The sequence below is a fragment of the Mustela lutreola genome, chromosome 12 (assembly GCF_030435805.1).
Source record: "Mustela lutreola isolate mMusLut2 chromosome 12, mMusLut2.pri, whole genome shotgun sequence".
Taxonomy (NCBI): Eukaryota; Metazoa; Chordata; class Mammalia; order Carnivora; family Mustelidae; genus Mustela; species Mustela lutreola.
In genome coordinates this window covers 52,756,475-52,776,959 of record NC_081301.1, presented here as the reverse complement: position 1 = coordinate 52,776,959, position 20,485 = coordinate 52,756,475, and the positions used below count along the sequence as shown (strand labels likewise).

The window sequence follows — 20,485 nt, the reverse complement described above, 5'->3', positions numbered from 1 at the left end:
GTCTATATGGAGATGGGCTAATGTTTGAGATTTTCTCATACTACAGAAATAATAGTAGGGGCTAATAGCACTCTTTGCTCACCTGCTTTCTAGCATTGCATGATTTCATTCAATTTATAGAACACACCATGAGGTAGCTGCTCCTTTAATCCTTATTTTACAGATGTGAAAATAGAGGCTTAATGGGGACACGCAACTAGTAAGTGGTTTTTGACTCCTCCTGATTTTAATGTTTTTCAATTCAAAAGCTTTTCATCTGGAATGTTCTGTGGGATGCTTTAAAAAGTTTATAATTCTTTAATATGTTTCCAAAAAACTTGATAGGAGATATTCTAAACCATTTCTTCCTATAGGCTGGAATGCATACCACCATTGGTACATGACATGATAATAGGTTGCTACATTAGAGTTATGTATTTATATTTAATGTTAGTTTGTCTATGACAAATAGATAATGGTTTCCCACTTACAATAACAATATCAAGGTTTATCTTAAAATACTTCATTTAACTTAAGAAATGAATTAAAGTATTATTAAATAGTAGTGATTATTATGGGTGTGGCAAAATCATAAATATGACGCTTGAAAGACTGACTTGAAAGAATGATGTTGAAAAACAGACTCAAAGTGGATGAAAGACCCAAGTGTGAGACAGGAATCCATCAAAATCTTAGAGGAGCACAGAGACAGCCACCTCTGTGACCTTGGCCACAGTAACTTCTGGCTAGATACATCTCCAAAGGTAAAGGAAACAAAGGCAAAAATGAACCATATGGACTTCATCAAGGTAAAAAGCTTTTGCAGAGCAAAGGAAACAGTTGACAAAACCAAGACAAAGGACAGAGTGGGAAAAGAAATGTGCAAATGTCTTATCAGATAAAGGGCTAGTATCTAAAATTTATAACGAACTTCTCAAACATCTGAAGAATAAGTAATCCAATCAAGAAATGGGCAGAAGACATGAACAGACATTTCTACAAAGAAGATATCCAGATGGCCAACAAACATATGAAAAAATGCTCAACATCACTCAGCATCAGGGAAATAAAAATCAAAACCACAATAAGATAGCACACCTCACACCAGTCAGAATGGCTAAAATTAATAAGTCAGGAAACGACGGAGTTGGAGAGGATGTGGAGGAAGGGGAACCCTCTTAACACTGTTGGTGGGAATGCAAGCTGGTGCAGCCACTCTGGAAAACAGTATGGAGGTTCCTCAAAAAGTTGAAAATAGAGCTATCTAATGACCCAGCAATAGCATTACTGGGTATTTATCTCAAAGATACACATGTAGTGGTCCAAAGGGGCACGTGCACCCCAATGTTTACAGCAGCAGTGTCTACAATAGCTAAACTGTAGAAAGAACCTAGATGTTCATTGACAGATGAATGGATAAAAAAGTTGTAGTGTATATATATAAAATGAAATACTATTCATCCATCAAAAAAATTAAATCTTGCCATTTGCAATGACGTGGTTGGAGCTAGAGGGTATTTTGCTAAGCAAAATAAGTCAGATAAAGACAGTTATCATATGATCTCAGTCATATGTGGAATTTGAAAAACAAAACAGGATCATAGGGGAAGAGAGGGAAAAATAAAACAAGACGAAATCAGAGAGGGAGACAAACCATAAAAGTCTCTCAATCCTAGGAAACAAACAAGGTTGCTGAGTGGGAGGGGGTGGGGGGATGGGGTAACTGGGTGGTGGACATTAAGGAGGGCATGTGATGTAATGAGCACTGGGTGTTCTGTAAGACTGATGAATCACTGACCTCTACCTCTGAAACCAGTAACGCATTATATGCTAATTAATTGAATTTAAATTATTATTATTATTATTTTAAGATTTTATTTATTTATCAGAGAGAGAGAGAGGGGGAGAGAGCCAGCACAGGCAGACAGAATGGCAGGCAGAGGCAGAGGGAGAAGCAGGCTCCCTGCTGTGCAAGGAGCCTGATGTGGGACTCGATCCCAAGACGCTGGGATCATGACCTGAGCCGAAGGCAGCTGCTTAACCAACTGAGCCACCCAGGCGTCCCAATTGAATTTAAATTAAAAAAAGAGACCGATGTTGAAAAATTTAAAATCTCTGAGATTACTTTTAAAAATTTTATTTATTTATTTGACAGACAGAGATCACAGGTAGGCAGAGAGGCAGGCAGAGAGAGAGGAAGAAGCAGTCTCCCTGCTGAGCAGAGAGCCCAATGTGGGGCTCGATCCCAGGACCCTGGGATCATGACCTGAGCCGAAGGCAGAGGCTTTAACCCACTGAGCCACCCAGACACCCTGAGATTACTTTTAGTAGTAATGCTTATAATATTTTAAACCAGGAATTCTTTATTTTTTTCCCCAAGATTTTATGTATTTATTAGAGTGAGAGAGAGAGAGCATAGGCACAAGCAGGGGGAGAGGGATAAAAGGAGAGGGATCACCAGATTCCTTACTGATCAGGGAGCCTAATGATGGGCCTGGTGCCAGGACTCTGAGATCATGATCTGAGGCAAACTCAGATGCTTAACCAATGGAAACACCCAGATACCCCTAAACCAGTAATTCTGAACTGAATTTTTTTGGGATGACTTAGATGACATATTGTGAATGTTATTCTTAAGACTCACCCTCTTAATTTCCTATGAACCACTGTTTGAATCTGTCCATTTATATATATAAATCTGTTTAGGAACCTTTATGTAGAATATAGTGCAGGCTTTTTTTTTTTTTTTTTTTTTAAAGATTTTGTTTATTTATTTGACACAGAGAGAGGGAGAGAGAGATCACAAGTAGGCAGAGAGGCAGGCAGAAAGAGAGGGGAAGGCAGGCTCCTTGCTAAGCAGAGAGCCAGATGTGGGCCTCGATCCCAGGATCCTGAGATCGTGACCTGAGCCGAAGGCAGAGGCTTAACCCACTGAGCCACCCAGGCGCCCCACGAATATAGTGCAGGCTTCTTTACTGTTGCTTTGAAGTAATAATTAGGACCTACAAGTGAAACTGTTAGAAGCCAGACTGTACTCCCAAACAATTCTCTCAATAATGAAATAATAGGCTTTTTGCGGACCTAGTGAGCTCCCTGCCTTGGGAAGTTCAGAACAGAAGGTGGGTGATTCTTTGTTATGGATATTGAAGAAGAGAGTCCTGCAAAAGTTGGACTAGAGGAATTGTAAAGGACCTGCTAACAATTAAGCTAAGGATTTTTTTTTTTTTTTCTAAATAAACTCTACCCACAACGTGGGGCACGAACCATAACCCCAAATCAAGAGTTGCATGCTTCACTGACTGAGCCAGCTAGGAGCCCCAAGCTCCAAGATTTTGACTTATGTAACTTTCCTTTCTTTTTTTTTTTTTTAAATTCAAATTCTAGTTCATTGACATATAGTTCAATATTGGTTCAAGAGTGGAGTTCAGTGATCTGTCATTTACATAAAACACCCAGGGCTCATCATAACAAGTGCCCTCCTTAATACCCATCACTTGTCTATTCCATCCAACCTATGTACTTTTCTCACTGGACCCCAAAGCAGATTCTCCCCTTATTTGTTTTGCTATTAGTTGTGTTTTGGTGCTTGAAATATCTTATGCAAATTTTGTATTCCAATAAGTAAGTGTCAACTAATAATTATAAGTATTAGTTACATATTTCAACTAAGCACCAGCTAACAATCCTAAATACTTTAACACAACATCTCCTATCTGTTCTTTATCCCTATATATCTACTATTATAATAAAGTTAATAATAATAAACAATAAAAATTAAATAGTAGTTAAAACCCACTTCTCATTTTGCAACTCAGTTCCTGTGACTTCTCTTCCCCATCATATCTTCCTTTTCTCTGCATTCACTGCCACTTCCGTTCCAGGGATGTGTGGTGTTAGAAGAAATGGTATGACATGAGGGGTGATTAGTTCAGTTATTTTATTTTCTATTTGTGCTTCTGACTTTCCTTCAGAATCCTCTTTGAAAAACATTTAAAAATATTTTAGAGTCACAAACTGTCAAATATTAATTTTTCAAAGTAGCTCTAAGTTTTGGATAATGTGTTCCAAAAGAAACTTGGTAGATTTTAGGTCTTTAAGGTAAGTGATACCTTTATTTTACAACTCTGAGAGCAGGGAGTTTTGGGGTAGGACATTGTTTTACCTGTTGGATAAAACTAATTTAGCAAAACTGGTAATGATGATGTTATAGAGAAAATGCTGCCTGAACTTTGCCTGTGGTTACAGTTCTTAAGCTTGTTTTTTCCCGGGTGGATCTAGGTCAAGAGAAGAAGGCTGTGTGTCTAGTTTGGATTTATAATTTTGGTCAACAGTTTCATAACAGTGAACTTTTCTGCATGAACTTATTTTAGATGGAATGTATATGTATACATGTATTTTAAAAGGAATATATATATATATTTACATATATTTTACATATATATTTTAAAGAGCTCAGTTAAGAATTTAATAACAATAACAGGCTGTTTGGGGGCACTTGGTGGCTTAATCATTAAACGTCTGCCTTTGGCTCAGGTCATGATCCCAGAGTCCTGAGATCGAGCCCCACATTATGCTCCCTTCTCAGAGGGAGGACTGCTTCTCCCTCTCCCATCCCCTGTGCTTGTGTTCCCTCTCTCGCTATGTTTCTCTCTCCCAAATAAATAAATAAAATCTTTTAAAAAAGGGCTATTTTAATAAATATATATATTCGATATATAATTTTAGATAGGATATATATCTGTTCTTTATTTCTGTAGTTAAATATTCTTAATTATAAATCTTTTTTTTTTTGCATCTAAAAGTTATAGTATGAAACTAAAGCTTTTCAATAAACTTTTTAGAGTTTTCTGTATGTCAGGTGTTCATTAGCTGTGGTAACTGATTGGTGGGCAGTGATGGAGGGAAGGAGCTCATGATAACTTTAAATCTAGTTTAAAATTAAATTTAAAACAGGACTATTAAAGATATACTGAAAGAACTGAATCTCAATTTAGTTATTTCATTACACTCATTATTTAGGAATTTCTTTATTTTTCTAAATATATCATCTAGGGGTGCCTGGGTGGCTCAGGGGATTAAAGCTTCTGCCTTCGGCTCAGGTCATGATCCCAAGGTCCTGGGATCAAGCCCCACATTAGGCTCTCTGCTCAGCAGGGAGCCTGCTCCCTCCTCTCTCTCTGTCTGCCTCTCTGGCTACTTGAGATCTCTCTCTCTCTGTCAAATAAATAAATAAAATCTTAAAAATATATATATATATCATCCAAAAGTATAAAAATAACAAAAGTATTATGATTTATTAGCAGTAATAGTGTGTACATTCTGTATAAAAGACCAAAGATGAATATTTGTTAAAGCACCCTGTGGTGAAGTTTTTAGTTGAGCTCCTTTAGAAAAATAATAGAATGGGAATCTAGCAGGAAAGAAGGCACCTTAGCTACAGGTTTCCTTCCTCTCCCTTCACTTTTCTTGCTAAATGCTCCACTGGCCAAGTCCTGATGCTTCTCCTTTGGAGTTCAAAGAGTTGGGGCTCCCTTTAACCTTTGTTATACTCCTGCCTAACTCCTTACCCTTGGTGGGGCTTTGCCAGACTCCTAGGACCTGACAACTTCCTGGGTTGTATGTGACATTGGTGACAGCAGGGAGTGTCCCCCTATTTCAGTGGACCCAGTTCGAACTTGAACCCAGCACCAAGTGACGGAGTCATTTAATTTTATATTTGTTGAGTGGTAATAATTTCTTTTTTTAAAAAAATTTTTATTTTTTATAAACATATATTTTTATCCCCAGGGGTACAGGTCTGTGAATCACCAGGTTTACACACTTCACAGCACTCACCAAAGCACATACCCTCCCCAATGTCCATAATCCCACCCCCCTTCTCCAAACCCCCTCCCCCCAGCAACCCTCAGTTTGTTTTGTGAGATTAAGAGTCACATAAAATTTTGACTTTATCAAATTAGCTTGTACATAGTCTAAAAGTAAAAGAATATGGCAAGGTCAACAGTTTCATGCCCCTTGCTCTCTACTACCCATTTCCACTCCCTTGAGGCAACTGCTTTTAATTCTTATTGCTGTTTCTTCTGATGTTTAATTTCCTGTTTCTGAATAACATGCATATCCTGCCATGTTTTTAGTTCCCACTGTTAGATATTACCTGTTTTACCTCCCCCCACAACTGCTTACGTATTATCTCTATTGTACCCTTCTCCCACACAGCACGCACTTAATTCCGACCCTCCCCCCATCCTACCTATTTGGGGGTATTTTTTCTATAACTTATTTTTCTTGGTAAGTTATATTTATTTTTCTTCATGGCACAGTTTATTATATTCTTTGTTGTTTATTGCACCAAACACTGAATTACTCTTGAACTCTCTAATATGACTGAATAATCCCTCATTATGTTCCTGTACCTCAGCAATTCTATTGTTTTAAGTTTCTTGTAAGAGACATCCATCCTTCTCCCCACCTTCTCCATCCTGGACTAATTGTTTTTTAGGCTCCCTGCCACTGTCATCCCTAGGACTTCCCATCCCCATCTTCCTTGGGATACTCTCTGCTTCTCTACTATTTTGGACTTCTTGTTGCTGGTCTCATCCCTCTCTCCCTGTTTGATTTACTCCCTTTGTAGGGCAGCTTCTTGAGAAATTCTACATCAGATGAAAAATTTTGAAATTTGCATTCTGAAGATGTCTATTTGATCTTTTCTCTTTTTCTTAGTTCACTTGGGTATTAATTAAGTTCTAGTGTCAAGAAATCTTAAGTTGTTTGATTCCTGATATTTTTTATATGGTCTATGTTTTCCACGGGAGACTCATACAGAGTGGTCACAAGTATGGAAACATAGGGAAGTATCTAGAAATGGTTTACCGATCTTATATTATAATGCTTGATAAAGAAATAATGTGTATATATTTTCATAGTCTGTGGACACTAGAATTTTCTCTATGTTCCCAGTGTTCTGAAATTTCATGGTGATGGGCCTAGCATGTATTTTTTTATTCATTCATTTTGGGCATTCATATAGCTCCTTCAATTTTAAAGACTCAAGTAATTCATTTCTAGGAAATATTTGTATTTATTACTTTGCTGATTTCTTCTCTTCTGTTTTCTTTACCTTCTCTTTTTTGAAACTTCTATTACCTATATGTTGGGATTCCTGCATGTATTTGTTATCTTTTCTCTACTTCAATCCATTTTTACTATTCTACTTACTTTCTGGGAAGCGTGTGTGTGTGTCTGTGTGTGTGTGTGTGTGTATGTGTGTGTATACACACATGTATACATATATATACACACATATATATATTTAACTATTCTACTTTGGAATATCCTTGATCCAAAGCAGAACATACAAAAGGGTTAGCACTGGAGTTGTCTGTATTTCATTCTAGAGAAAAGAATGTTGACTCTTTTTTTTTTTTTTTTTTTAAGATTTTATTTATTTATCAGAGAGAGAGAGAGAGCGAGCACAGGCAGACAGAATGGCAGGCAGAGGCAGAGGGAGAAGCAGGCTCCCTGACGAGCAAGGAGCCCGATGTGGGACTCGATCCCAGGACGCTGGGATCATGACCTGAGCCGAAGGCAGCTGCTTAACCAACTGAGCCACCCAGGAGTCCCAAGAATGTTGACTCTTGAGAGTAAAATCTACTATGTTCATCAGGAAGATCTCAGATTAAAAATAGTGGCAACCCTTTAATTTGAATTAAAATTACCCATTTAGTGGATTATCTACAACAAATTCTAAACTGAAATAGTTCTAAGCTGCCTTTCATCAGATGTCCATACAAGAATGTAAATACAGTTTAATGCCAGCCTGAGCAAAATTTAAATAGGAAGGCAAATCTTTTGAAAAGAATTTCTTGTAGTGGTGGGGCAGGGGGCTAAAATGGTGTATTAGGCTTGCCTGGTCCCTCAAACACAGCTAGATAAATGTTAGATCATTCTGAATACCCAAGAAATTGATCTGAGCATTGACAGAACAAACTGCACAACTGGAGGGAGAGAAGAAGCCACTTTGTGGAAGGTAGGAGATGTGGAGATGTGGTTTGGGGGAGAAATGGCTTGTGGATGCTGCAGAGGGGAAGGAGCCCTGGTCGTGAAGAAAGGTGAGTGAGAGGAGAGTGCATAGAGATAGGCACAAAGAGAATACTTCCCCAAAGGCATTGCCTGGGAGAGTGAGAGGAGCTGATTTTTATGAGTTTTTGCAATCAGTAGGACTCAAAGACTGGAGTTTTAGAGATCCACTGTGTAGCTGGTGTGGAGCCATGTGGATGCTGCTGTGCTCCTGTGGAGAAGGCAGCCAGGTAACCTGGGGGCAGATGGTGTGATCTGAGGATTGCCTGAGATGCATGGGGAGAGAAGGTTTCTCCTTCTTGGAGCACATCTTAAAGAGGTGACATTGCCTCTCTGGGAATGAAGGTGCCAGCAGGTGCCATTTTCTCCCCTGCCCCCCAGCGTAAGTGCAGAGACACCTGCTGAGGGCTGCTAACCTGGACACTGGCTCTTTAGTGTGTATTCCCTGCTTCTGTGCTCTGGTGTGACTGTTCTTCTGGGTCAGACCTGCATCAGTCCCGGCACTAATTACCCTCCCCCAGAAGACCAGTGCAGGTCCCTGCCACATCAGGTCCTTAAAGTATGGAATTTTAAAACTCAGCCAGCTTGGCAGTGATAGAGCCCACAGTGCACTGCACTGCTCAAGGTGGTCAAGCAACCTGGACACAGACAGTGTGAAGGCAGTGACCTAAGGAATTGCTGGGACTCGTGAGGGAAGATTGTTCAGTCTTCTGGGAGGGCTTCTCAGCCACAAGCAGGAATTCCCCTTTCCAGGGACAAAGGAGCTGGCTGGCACCATTGCCCTACCCTGGCCCTCACAGGAAATACCACCGCACCAACACTGGTTGCCTAACTTGCTCACACCAAGCCCCATACCCTGTGCTCCACTGGTACTGCTTTTCTCAGGCAAGTGTGCCAAAGAATCAGTGCAGTGGGCCTCTCTCCGCAAAGACAACACAAACCCCTTCATGTACCTTGTCTACTGACTATACAGTTCTGCAAAGCTTCAGTTCTACTGGGAATAGTATCAATTTTCTTAACAAGCAGACCAGAGCACAGCTAGTTAAAACACTCCATACCCTAGCCAGGGTCCAAACACTCCCCACTGCAGGCAAGGAGAAACTCTGCAGACCACTGACCTGAAGGATAGAGCAAAGAAAACCAGCAGAGTACATGCAATACACACTAGAGCTACTTCCTGAAGTACCAGGCTCTGGACATTATATGACCTTTCTTAATTAGGCCATTACTCTCAGGAGCAGGAAACATAACAGGTTTTACTAACACACAGAAAAAGACAGTGACCTAGACAAAATGCCAAAATGGAAGATTTCATCCCAAAAGAAAGAACAAGATAAGATCATGGCCAGGAATCTAATCGAAACAGATCTAAGTAACATGCCTAATCCTGAATTTAAAGCAACAATCATAAGGTTAATAAGCTGGGCTTGAGAAAAGCATAGAAGACATCAGGGAGACCCTTACTGCAGAAGCAAAAGAGCTAAAAACAAATCAGGCCAAATGAAAAATGTGATAACCAAGATTTGAAACAAACTGGGTGTAATTACCTCAAGGATGGAAGAAGCAGAAGAAGGAATAAGTGATATAGAAGATAGAATTCCTGTGCTTGCTTCGGCAGCATGTATACTAAAATTGGAATGATACAGAAAAGACTAGCAAGGCCCCTGCACAAGGATGACATACAAATTCAAGGAGTGTTTCATATTTTTAGGGAGGGGTGGGTGATGGACATTGGGGTGGGTATATGCTATGGTGAGCAGTGTGAATTGTGTAAGACTGATGAATCACAGACCTGTGCCCCTGAAACAATACATTTTATGTCAAAAAAACAAAAAGATAGAATTCCCTCAGAAGATGGAAAATAATGAAGCTGAACAAAAAAGGGAAAGAAAAATCTTGGATCATAAAACTAGACTTAGGGAATTTGGTGACTCCAGAAAGTGTAATAATATGCATATAATAGGAGTCCCCCCAAAAAAAAGAAGAGCTAGAAAAGGGGGCAGAAGGTTTGTTTGAGGAAATTATAGCTGAAAACTTCTCTAATCTGGGGAAGGAAGAAGACATCCAAATCAGGAGGCACGAAGAACTCCCATGAAAATCAACAAAAGCAGGCCAACACCAAGACATAGTGTAGTTAAATTTGCAAAATACAGAAATAAAGAAAAAATCCAAAAGCATCAAGACAAAAGAAGTCCCTAACTTACAAGGGAAGACTAATAAGTTTAGGAGCAGATCTTTCCACAGAAACTTGGCAAGCTAGAAGAGAGTGGCATGATATATTCATCATCCTGAATGGGAAAAATCTTGCAGCCAAGAATACTTTATCCAGCAAGGCTGTCATTCAGAATAGAAGGAAGGATAAAGAGCTTCCCAGACAAACAAAAACTAAAAGGAGCTTGTGACCACTAAACCAGCCCTGCAAGAAATATTAAAGAGGACTCTTTGAGTGGGAAAAAAAAACCAGATGGACAAAGACTAGAAAAGAACAGAGAAAATCTCAAGAAACAGTGACAAAATAAGTAATAAAGTGGCGCTAAATTCATATGTATTAATAATTACTCTGAATGTAAATGGACTAAATAATCCAATCAAAAGACATAGGGTATCAGAATGGATTAAAAAATGACCTATCTATATGTTGTCTACAATAGACTCATCTTATATTTATTTTTTATTTTTAAAAGATTTTATTTTTAAGTAATCTCTACACCCCACATAGGCTCAAATTTACAGTTCTGATATCAAGAGCTGCATGCCAATTGAGTCAGCCAGGTGCCCCAAGAGACTCATTTTAAACCTAAAGACACCTGCAGATTGGAAGTGAGGGGAAGAAAAAACATTTACCATGGAAAAGCACATCAAAAGAAGGCCAGAGGATCCATACTTATATTGGAAAAACTAGATTTTATTTATTTATTTTAATTAAAAGATTTTTTAAAAAAAGATTATTTATTTTAGGCATGAGTGGGAGGAACTGAGGGAGAGGGAGAGAGAATCCCAAGCAGACTTCAGCTGAGCTCAGAGCCTGATGTGGGGCTTTATCCCAAGACCTTGAGATCACGACCTGAGCTGAAACCAAGTCAGATGCTCAACCAACTGCACCACCCAGGCACCTCCAGACAAACCAGATTTTAAACCAAAGACTGTAACAAGAGATAAAGAAGGGCATTACATCATAAGTGGTCTGTCCAACAGGAAGATCTAACAATTGTGGGTATTTATGCTCCCAACTTGGAAGCACCCAAATATATAAAACAGTAGCAAACATAAAGGAGTTCATAATAATGTAATAATAATAGTAGAAGACTTAACACCCCACTTGCATCAATGGACAGATCATCTAAATAGAAAATCAACAGGGGAAAAATGGCTTTGAATTACACACTAGATCAGATGATCTAAACAGTTACATTCATTCAGAACATATCATCCTACAGCAGCAGAATACACATTCTTTTTAAGTGCACATGGGACATTTTCCAGAATAGATCACATACTAGGTCACATATCAGGTCTCATCAAGTACAAAAAGATTGAGATCACTTAATCTCACGAAACAAACTGAGGGTTGCCGGGGGGAGGGGGTTTGGGAGAAGGGGGTGGGATTATGGACATTGGGGAGGGTATGTGATTTGGTGAGTGCTGTGAAGTGTGTAAACCTGGTGATTCACAGACCTGTACCCCTGGGGATAAAAATATATGTTTATAAAAAATAAAAAATTAAAAAAAAAAAAAAAAAGAATTAAAGATTAAAAAAAAAAAAAAGATTGAGATCATATCATTCGTATTTTCTAACCACAATGCTATGAAACTTGAAGTGTTCTACAAGAAAAAAATCTGGAAAGACCATAAACAGATGGAGGTTAAAGAACATCCTACTAAAGAATGAATGTTTCAACCAAGAAATTAAAGAAGAAATTAAAAAAAAAATACATGGAAGCAAATGAAAATGAAAACACAATGGTCCAAATCCTGTGGGATGCAGCAAAAGCGGTCCTAAGAAAGAAGTATATAGCAATACAGGGTGACTTCAAGATGCAATAAAGATCTCAAATAAGTAACCTAAACTTATACTTAAAGAAACTAGGAAAAGAACAACAAATGAAGCCTAAGGCCAGCATTAGAAGGGAAATAATAAAGATTAGGGCAGAAATAAATGATATAGAAACAAACAAACAAAAAAATCCCAGTAGAACAGATCAATGAAACTGGGAGCTGTTTCTTTGAAAAAATTAATAAAATTGATAAATCCCCTCAAAGACTTATCCAGAAGAAAAGAGAAAATACCCAAATAAATAAAAGAATAAATGAGAGAGGAGAAATAACCAACACCACAGAAATACAATTATAAGAGAATATTATGAAAAATTATATGTCAACAAACTGGACAATTTGGAAGAAATGGATCAGTTCCTAGAAACATACAAACTACCAAAATTGAAACAGGGAGGAATAAAAAAATTGAATAGACTGATAACCAACAAGGAAATTGAATCAGTAATCAAAAATCTTCCAACAAACAAAAATCCAGGGCCAGATGACTTCACAGGGGAATTCTACTAAACGTTGAAAGAAGACTTAATGCCTATTCTTCCCAAACTATTCCAAAAAATAGGAAGGGAAGGAGAATTTTCAAACTGACTCTATGAGATCAGCATTACCCTGGTTCCAAAACCACTTAAAGACCCCATTAGAAAAGAGAACTACAGGCCAATATCCTTGATGAACATGGATATAAAAATTCTCAAGAAAATACTAGCAAATCAAATCCAAAGTACATTAGAAGAATCATTCACTACAATCAAGTGGGATTTTTATTCCTGTGTTGTAAGGGTGGTTCAATATTCGCAAATCAATCAACATGATAGATCACATTAATAAAAGAAAGGATAAGAACTATATGATCCTCTCAATAGATGCAGAAAAAGCATTTGACAAAGTATAGCATCCATTCTTGATAAAAGCCCTCAACAAAGTAGGGATAGAGGAGACATACCTCAACGTAATAAAGACCATTAACGAAAAAACCCACCACTAATATCATTCTCAATGGGGAGAAGCTGAGAGCTTTTCCTGTATAGTCAGGAACAAGATAGAGATGTCCATTCTCACCACTGTTATTTGATGTAGTACTGGAAGTGCTAGTCTCAGCCATCTGACAACAAAAAGAAATAAAAGTCATCCAAAATTGGCAAAGTCTAATATTCACTATTTGCAGATAACATGATACTTTATGTAGAAAACCTGAAAGACTCCACCAAAAAATTGCTAGAAGTGATACACAAATTCAGTAAAATCTCAGGATATAAAATTAACATATAGAAACCTGTTGCATTTCCATACACCAGTAATGAAGCTGCAGAAAGAAAAATCAAGGAATCGATCCCATTTACAATTACACCGAAATTCATAAGACACCTAGGAATAAACCTAATGAACTCTGAAAAGCTATAAAACACTTATGACAAAACTAAAGATGACACAAAGAAATGGAAAAACATTCCATTTCTTATGGATTGAAAGAACTCATTTCCAACTGGGAAAGATCTCAATTCCAATCTCATGGGTTGAAAGAACAAATATTGTTGGAAGTGTCTGTCTTGCCCAAAGCAATCTATACATTTAATGCAATTCCTAGGGCATGTATTTCATGGAGCACTGAGTGTGGTATATAAACAATGAATCTTGGAGCACTGAGAAAACTAAATAAAAAAAATATACCACTGCATTTTTCACTGAGCTAGAACAAACAATCCTGAAATTTGTATGGAATCGCAAAAGATCCCAAATAGTCAAAGCAATCTTGAAAAAGAAAGGCAGAACTGGGGACATCACAATTCTGGGCTTGAAGTTACATTACAAAGCTATAGGGATCAAGATAGTATTGTACTGGCCCCAAAACAGACATAGATCAATGGAACAGAATAAAAAACCCAGAAATGGATCCACAACTATATAAGGTCAATTAATCTTCAACGAATCAGGAAAGAATATCCAATAGAAAAAAGACAGTCACTTCAACAGATGTTGTTGGGAAAACTGGACAGCAACATGCAAAAGAATGAAATTGGAACACTTTCTTATGCCATACACAAAAACAAATTCAAAATGGATGAAAGACTTAAATGTGAGAGAGGAAACCATCAAAATCCTAGGGGAGAACATAGGCAGTAACCTTTTGGTTAGAGGAGTCTAACCTTAGCAACTTCTTTTTCTGTGTTTTTTTTTTTTTTTTCTTCTTAAATGATATATTTATTTATTTAAGAGAGAGAGAGAAAGTAAGAGAGCACAATGGGAGGGGCAGAGGGACAGGGAGAGAGAATCTCAAGCAGACAGTGCTGAGCATGGAGCCCGATTTGGGGCTCCATCTTACAACCCTGAGATCATGACCCGAGCTGAAACCAAGAATCAGATGCCCAACTGACTATGCCACCCAGGCGCCCCAGTCTATAGCAAATTCTTACTAGATATATCTCCTGAAGCAAGGAAACAAAAACAAAAGTAAACCCTTGAGACTTCATTAAAATAAAAAGTTTCTTCATAATGAAGGAAACAATCAGCAAAACTTAAAGTTAGCAACCTATGGAATGGAAGAAGACATTTGCAAATGCTATATCTGATAAAGGGTTAGTATCCAGAATCTATAAAGAACTTATAAAACTCAACACACCCAAAAAACACATAATCCAATTAAAAATGGGCAGAAGACATGAATACAGAATTTTTCCAAAGAAGACATACAGATGACCAATAGACACATGAAAAGATATTCAACATCACTCATCATCAAGAAAATACAAATCAAAACTCCAGTGAGATCCCACCTCACACCTGTCAGAATGGCTAAAATTAACAACATAGGAAACAACAGATGTTGGTGAGGATGAGGAGAAAAGGGAACCTTCTTAGACTGTTGGTGGGAATACAAACTGGTGCAGTCACTCTGGAAAACAGTATGGAGATTTCCCAGAAAGTTAAAAATATGATCCAACAATTGCACTACAGGTATTTACCCAAGGGTACAAAAATACAGATTCGAAGGGGTGCATTTACCGTAATGTTTATAGCAGCATTGTCAACAATAATCAAATTATAGAAAGAACCCAAATGTCCATTGACAGATAGATGAAGAGGTGGTATATACAATGGACTATTGCTCAGCCATTAAAAAGAATGAAATCTTGCCGTTTGCAATGACGTGGCTAGAGCTAGAGATTATCATTCTAAGTGAAATATGTCAGAGAAAGATAAATACCATACGATTTCATTCATATGTGGAATTTAAGAAACAAAACAGATGAACATAAGGGTAAAAAGAGAGAAAGACAAACCATAAGAGACTCTCAACTATAGAGAACAAACTGAGGGTTCCTGGAGGGGAGGTGGGTGGGGGATGGGTTAAATGGGGGATGGACATTAAGGAAGGCATTAAGGAAGCACTGGGTGTTATATGGAAGTAATGAATCACTAAATTCTACACCTGAAACTAATATTACACTGTATGTTAGCTAACTGGAATTTAAATAAAAACTTAAAAAAGAACAAAAAGTAAAGAATTTCATATGTTTTCACAGTGAATGTGGATGATTTTTGATGATTCTTTCTTTTGGATTTTTATTTTCCATCATATTCCATTTGCATGGACATCCAGGAATAAAACATTTGTTCCTTTTCTAATGTTATAGTTTAATTTGAAAATTGTTTGATAGAACTGTTTTCTGTCTTGAGGCAGGTTCTGAGCTAATTGAACTGTGGTACGTGGGTTTTGTTCATCAAAAATAATGGTGAGGGGCACCTGGGTGGCTCAGTGGATTAAAGCCTCTGCCTTCCACTCAGGTCATGATCTCAGGATTCTGGGATCGAGCCCCGCATCGGGCTCTCTGCTCAGCAGGGAGCCTGCTTCCTTTCTTCTCTCTGCCTGCCTCTCTGCCTACTTGTGATCTCTGTCAAATGAATAAGTAAAATCTTTTTTTTTTTTTTTTTAAAGACCTTATTCATTCATTTGACAGACAGAAATCACAAGTAAGTGGAGAGGCAGGCAGAGAGAGAGAGGAGGAAGCAGGCTCCCCGCTGAGCAGAGAGCCCGATTCGGGGCTTGATCCCAGAACCCTGGGATCATGACCTGAGCTGAAGGCAGAGGCTTCAACCCACTGAGCCACCCAGGCGCCCCTGAATAAGTAAAATCTTAAAAAAAAAATAATGGTGAGACCAAATTTATAACCTCGGGCTTAGTAAAATATCTGCTAATGAAAGGGGTGAGGTATTATTCCATTAAAGTCTTTCATTTAAGAATATGCAACCCTTTTTTTTTTTTAATTTTTTTATTTTTTATAAACATATATTTTTATCCCCAGGGAATGCAAGCTGGTGCAGCCACTCTGGAAAGCAACCCTTTTTGTTTGAAAAAAAGAGAGGTGGCCTTTGGCACAAAAACTTGATAGATAATACATCTGTCAGTCATGTTAAACTGTATAATAGGACTTGATAAAACCATATTTGAAAACTCTGCTCTAACACTTTAACTTTTCAGATTAGAAAGAGAGTATGTCTCCAAAAACAAGAAACTAAATGAAGAGATCGAGGAACATAAGAAAGTAATTATAGACCTTTCAAAGAGACTCCAGTATAATGAAAAAAGTTGCAGTGAATTACAGGAAGAACTTGTAATGGTAAGGATAAAAAAGAAAACCCTATGGCAATTACTTTATTGGGTCAAATTTGATGTTTAACAGGTTTTTTTCCCCTCACTACATGCCATGAGATAATAGCACGAAAGTAATTTTAGTGCCATTGATATAAAATTTCAAAACCAGAGATGCTGATTACAACAAAGATGTATGTAATAAAACCTCTATTTTTTAGAAAAAGTGGGAAAATTATTTGAATTAGTTAAAAACTGAATTATAGACTATTTTAGAATTTATTCAGGGCCTGCCCTTCTTCCTTCCTTCCTTCCTTGGTGCATTGTTACCTAGGTGAAAGGGGGATCAGGATTTATAATCAATAGAGCTAATGATTTCAAAGACTCCCTTTTATAGTCATTTCATACCCTATCATTTTGTTCTCATTCCCCAATAATCCAGCTTTCACACCATCGCCACATTTGTCTTCCTGAGATATTGATCTGATCTTGTCATCATCACTTTATTAAAAAACCATCAATGTCTCCTTGTTGTTTTCAGAATGAAGTTCAACTTCTTGCCATATTATCTAAGGCCCCTTTCTTTGTGGCTCCGTGTTAACTCTTCCAGCTTCTTCTCTGTCCCTTGCCCTCTAACTCTCTTGCTTCAGCACCTTAGGGTGCTCTTGGCTTCCTAAACACATTGTATATTTTTATATCTTCTTGCTTTTGTTCAGGCTGTTCACTTTTTTTTTTTTTTTGGACCTGTATTGTCTGAACTTCTTTTCTTTTGTTCCATTAGTAAACTCCTATCCTGTAATGCCCTGGTCTGACAGCTTGCAATCTGTGAAGCCTTCCATGATTTCCTCTTTTCCCATCTCCCATCCTCCTACTCAGAAATTTGCCTTTTCTCAACTTTGTGTTTCTTTCTTTAAAAATCTTTTTGGGTGCACCTGGCAGCTCAGTGGGTTGGGCCTCTGCCTTTGGCTTGGGTCATGATCTCAGGGTTTTGGGATTGAGCCCTAAATTAGGCTGTCTGCTCGGCAGGGAGCCTGTTTCCCCCTCTTTCTCTCTGCCTACTTGTGATCTCTCTTTCTGTGAAATAAATAAATAAAATCTTTTTAAAAATTAAAAAAAGGGACGCCTGGGTGGCTCAGTTGGTTAAGCAGCTGCCTTCGGCTCGGGTCATGATCCCAGCGTCCTGGGATCGAGTCCCACATCGGGCTCCTTGCTCAGCGGGGAACCTGCTTCTCCCTCTGACTCTGCCTGCCATTCTGTCTGCCTGTGCTCGCTCTCTCCCCCCCCCTCTGATAAATAAATAAAATCTTTAAAAAAAATTAAAAAAAATATTTTTTTGTTTATTTATTTGAGAGCAGAGAGAGAGAGAGAGAGAGTGAGCGACTGAGCACCACTGTGGGGGAAGGGCAAGGGAGAAGAAGAAGAAGACACCACGCTGAGCAGGGATCCTGATGTGGGGCTCGGTCTCAGGACCCTGAGATCATGACCTGAGCCGAAGGCAGATGCTTAACTGATTGAACCACCTGGTTGCCCCCAACTTTGTGTTTCTTTCATACTTAGTTTAGCATCTTCATCATAGTTTAGCATCTTCATCATAGTTTAGCATAACACTCACCCAAATCTGACATGTGTTATCTCTCCCAAGAGAATGTGAATGCATTGAGGTTAACATAAGTCATTTTACTTTACGGACGAATATTCCACTGTAACGCTTGCCTCCATAAACGTTTGTTGGATGTGTGTATTTGGTTGATGCAACACACTGTGGTTCTGCAGTTTACTGGGAATCCCAAGAGGGAGGGCTTAAAATCTAGAGTAATACCTGTGCCTTCTTTGTCTTGTCCCTACATGAATCCCTTCTGCAGAGACTTGGTTACTTCATTTTCAATTCTTGGTGATAGTCGTTATTGAAGAAAATGAATATTTTTTTCTCCTTGTCAAAAAAGATGGAGACTCTGGCATATATTAAGAAGTGGTGGCCAAATCCGTGCTGCCCAGATGGACATGTTGTGATGGGATAAATTTTTTTTTTTTTAAAGATTTTATTTATTTATTTATTTGACAGGCAGAGATCACAAGGAGGCAGAGAGGCAGGCAGAGAGAGAGAGAGGGGGAAGCAGGCTCCCTGCTGAGCAGAGAACCCGATGCGGGACTCAATCCCAGGACCCTGAGCTCATGACCCGAGCCACCCAGGCGCCCCGTGATGGGATAAAATTTAAACTCTATCACTTTCAGATGATCTAATGTTATATGTGGTCTTCATTCAACCCAAGATACTCGGTGTGTTTTGATTCAGGGACTGATAGTATTCAGTGTTTGGTTACATTTGTAGCTGGAGTACTTTGGATGTCAAGTTTAAGGACGTTTAGGGCTCTCTATGTAACATACTTACTGCCTGTTCACTCTCATGTGCTATCCCAAATTTCACGGGCTATTCTACTTCTTGATTCCTGGCTCAGGACATGAATCAGTGGTGGAGAAAACCATGTTGGAGCCATTGAGCTGAATCATGGATTTGGTCTTCTTGCTTATAGACCCTGTATTCAGGAGTTTGGAAAGTTAGCCAGAGTTACAACTAAGAGTGCAACAGTGTAGCCAGTCACCAATATAAATTGACAGACTTAACCCTAGTTTGGTCTTCTAGCTTTCCAGTGACTAGATACAAATAAAAGAAGACTGGCTTAATTCACTATGGAGGGTACTAGTGCTTGGTGATGAAAAAATTTCACTTGATGCTAACAGGTTTTTCTTTTTCAACTTTTACGATTTGGCACATTGGTCTGAAATAAGGCAAGTTAACAGCTCATGGGCAACCTCTGTTGGCTTGTTTGGGCCTCATTCTGTGAAGCACCATTGTTCTGATCATAGCGCAGAAGATTGAAGACTAATTGTTTCTGCAAAGCTTGATAGATTACTAGATGTTGTTGCAGATCTGAGAGTAATAGGTCCTTGCTGAAGAGCTAATGATTCAGGTTGCACCTGAGTGATCTACAGTTTATATGCTTCAACCTAACTTATTTTCCTATTTTTCATCTCATAAATCCATAGCTTTAGGTCTTATTTTCTTCCATTTTTGTTTCTTCTGCTCCTCTTTCTTTTCCCCTTCCCTATAATGAGATTTCTAACTTGTTCTGTTTTTTGATTAGAACTGTTGTTCTCTATCACTTTACCTGGCTGTAATATGAAATTTAAGAATTAGTTAATGAAATTTTATTTAATGAATATACTGTTATTTTACATAGTAAGTACTGTGTTTTTCTTTTTCTTTTTTTTTTTTCATATTTTATTTATTTATTTGACAGTGAGAGATCACAAGTAGGCAGAGAGGCGGGCAGAGAGAGAGGAAGGGAAGCAGGCTACCGGCTGAGCAGAAAGCCCGATGTGGGGCTCGATCCCAGGACCCTGAGATCATGACCTGAACCGAAGGCAGCGGCTTAACCCACTGAGCCACCCAGGCGCCCCATGTGTTTTTCTTTTTTATAAAAAATTAATCTAGCACTTTTCCTAAATATATTTTTCTTATACATATTCCTTTATTTTTTTTTCCCCCAATAGATTAGTGGCTTTGGGGTGGGGGGGGAAAGTTTTTGAGAAATTTCCTCGAGTTATCTGTCAAATTAAAATTTTTAAACCATAAAAAATCAAGTTTTCCTAGTTTTGCACCCTCAAAGCTAGCTATTATTATCTTTGCTTTGAATTCATGATTGGTTTTGACTGAAGATGAAATGACTTGACGGGAAACTTTCACCTTTCGCTTTTGGAAATGAAACTTTGTTTTAATAATATCTCATG

The 20,485-nt window shown here is 38.3% G+C and overlaps 1 protein-coding gene and 1 non-coding gene across 9 annotated transcripts in view; both read left to right on the top strand.

Annotated features, from left to right (window-relative positions):
• Nucleotides 1–20,485, top strand: part of CCDC171 (coiled-coil domain containing 171) — a 299,073-nt gene that overhangs the window by 74,469 nt on the left and 204,119 nt on the right. For all 8 annotated transcript variants that reach the window (XM_059141859.1, XM_059141862.1, XM_059141860.1 and 5 more), the window contains one exon: nt 16,586–16,724. In XM_059141859.1, coding sequence (XP_058997842.1) covers nt 16,586–16,724 — 139 coding nt within the window. The remainder of the gene's footprint in view (nt 1–16,585; nt 16,725–20,485) is intronic.
• LOC131813283 (U6 spliceosomal RNA) lies at nt 9,658–9,764 on the top strand. The gene has a single exon (XR_009346709.1). It is a non-coding gene; the product is annotated as a U6 spliceosomal RNA (small nuclear RNA).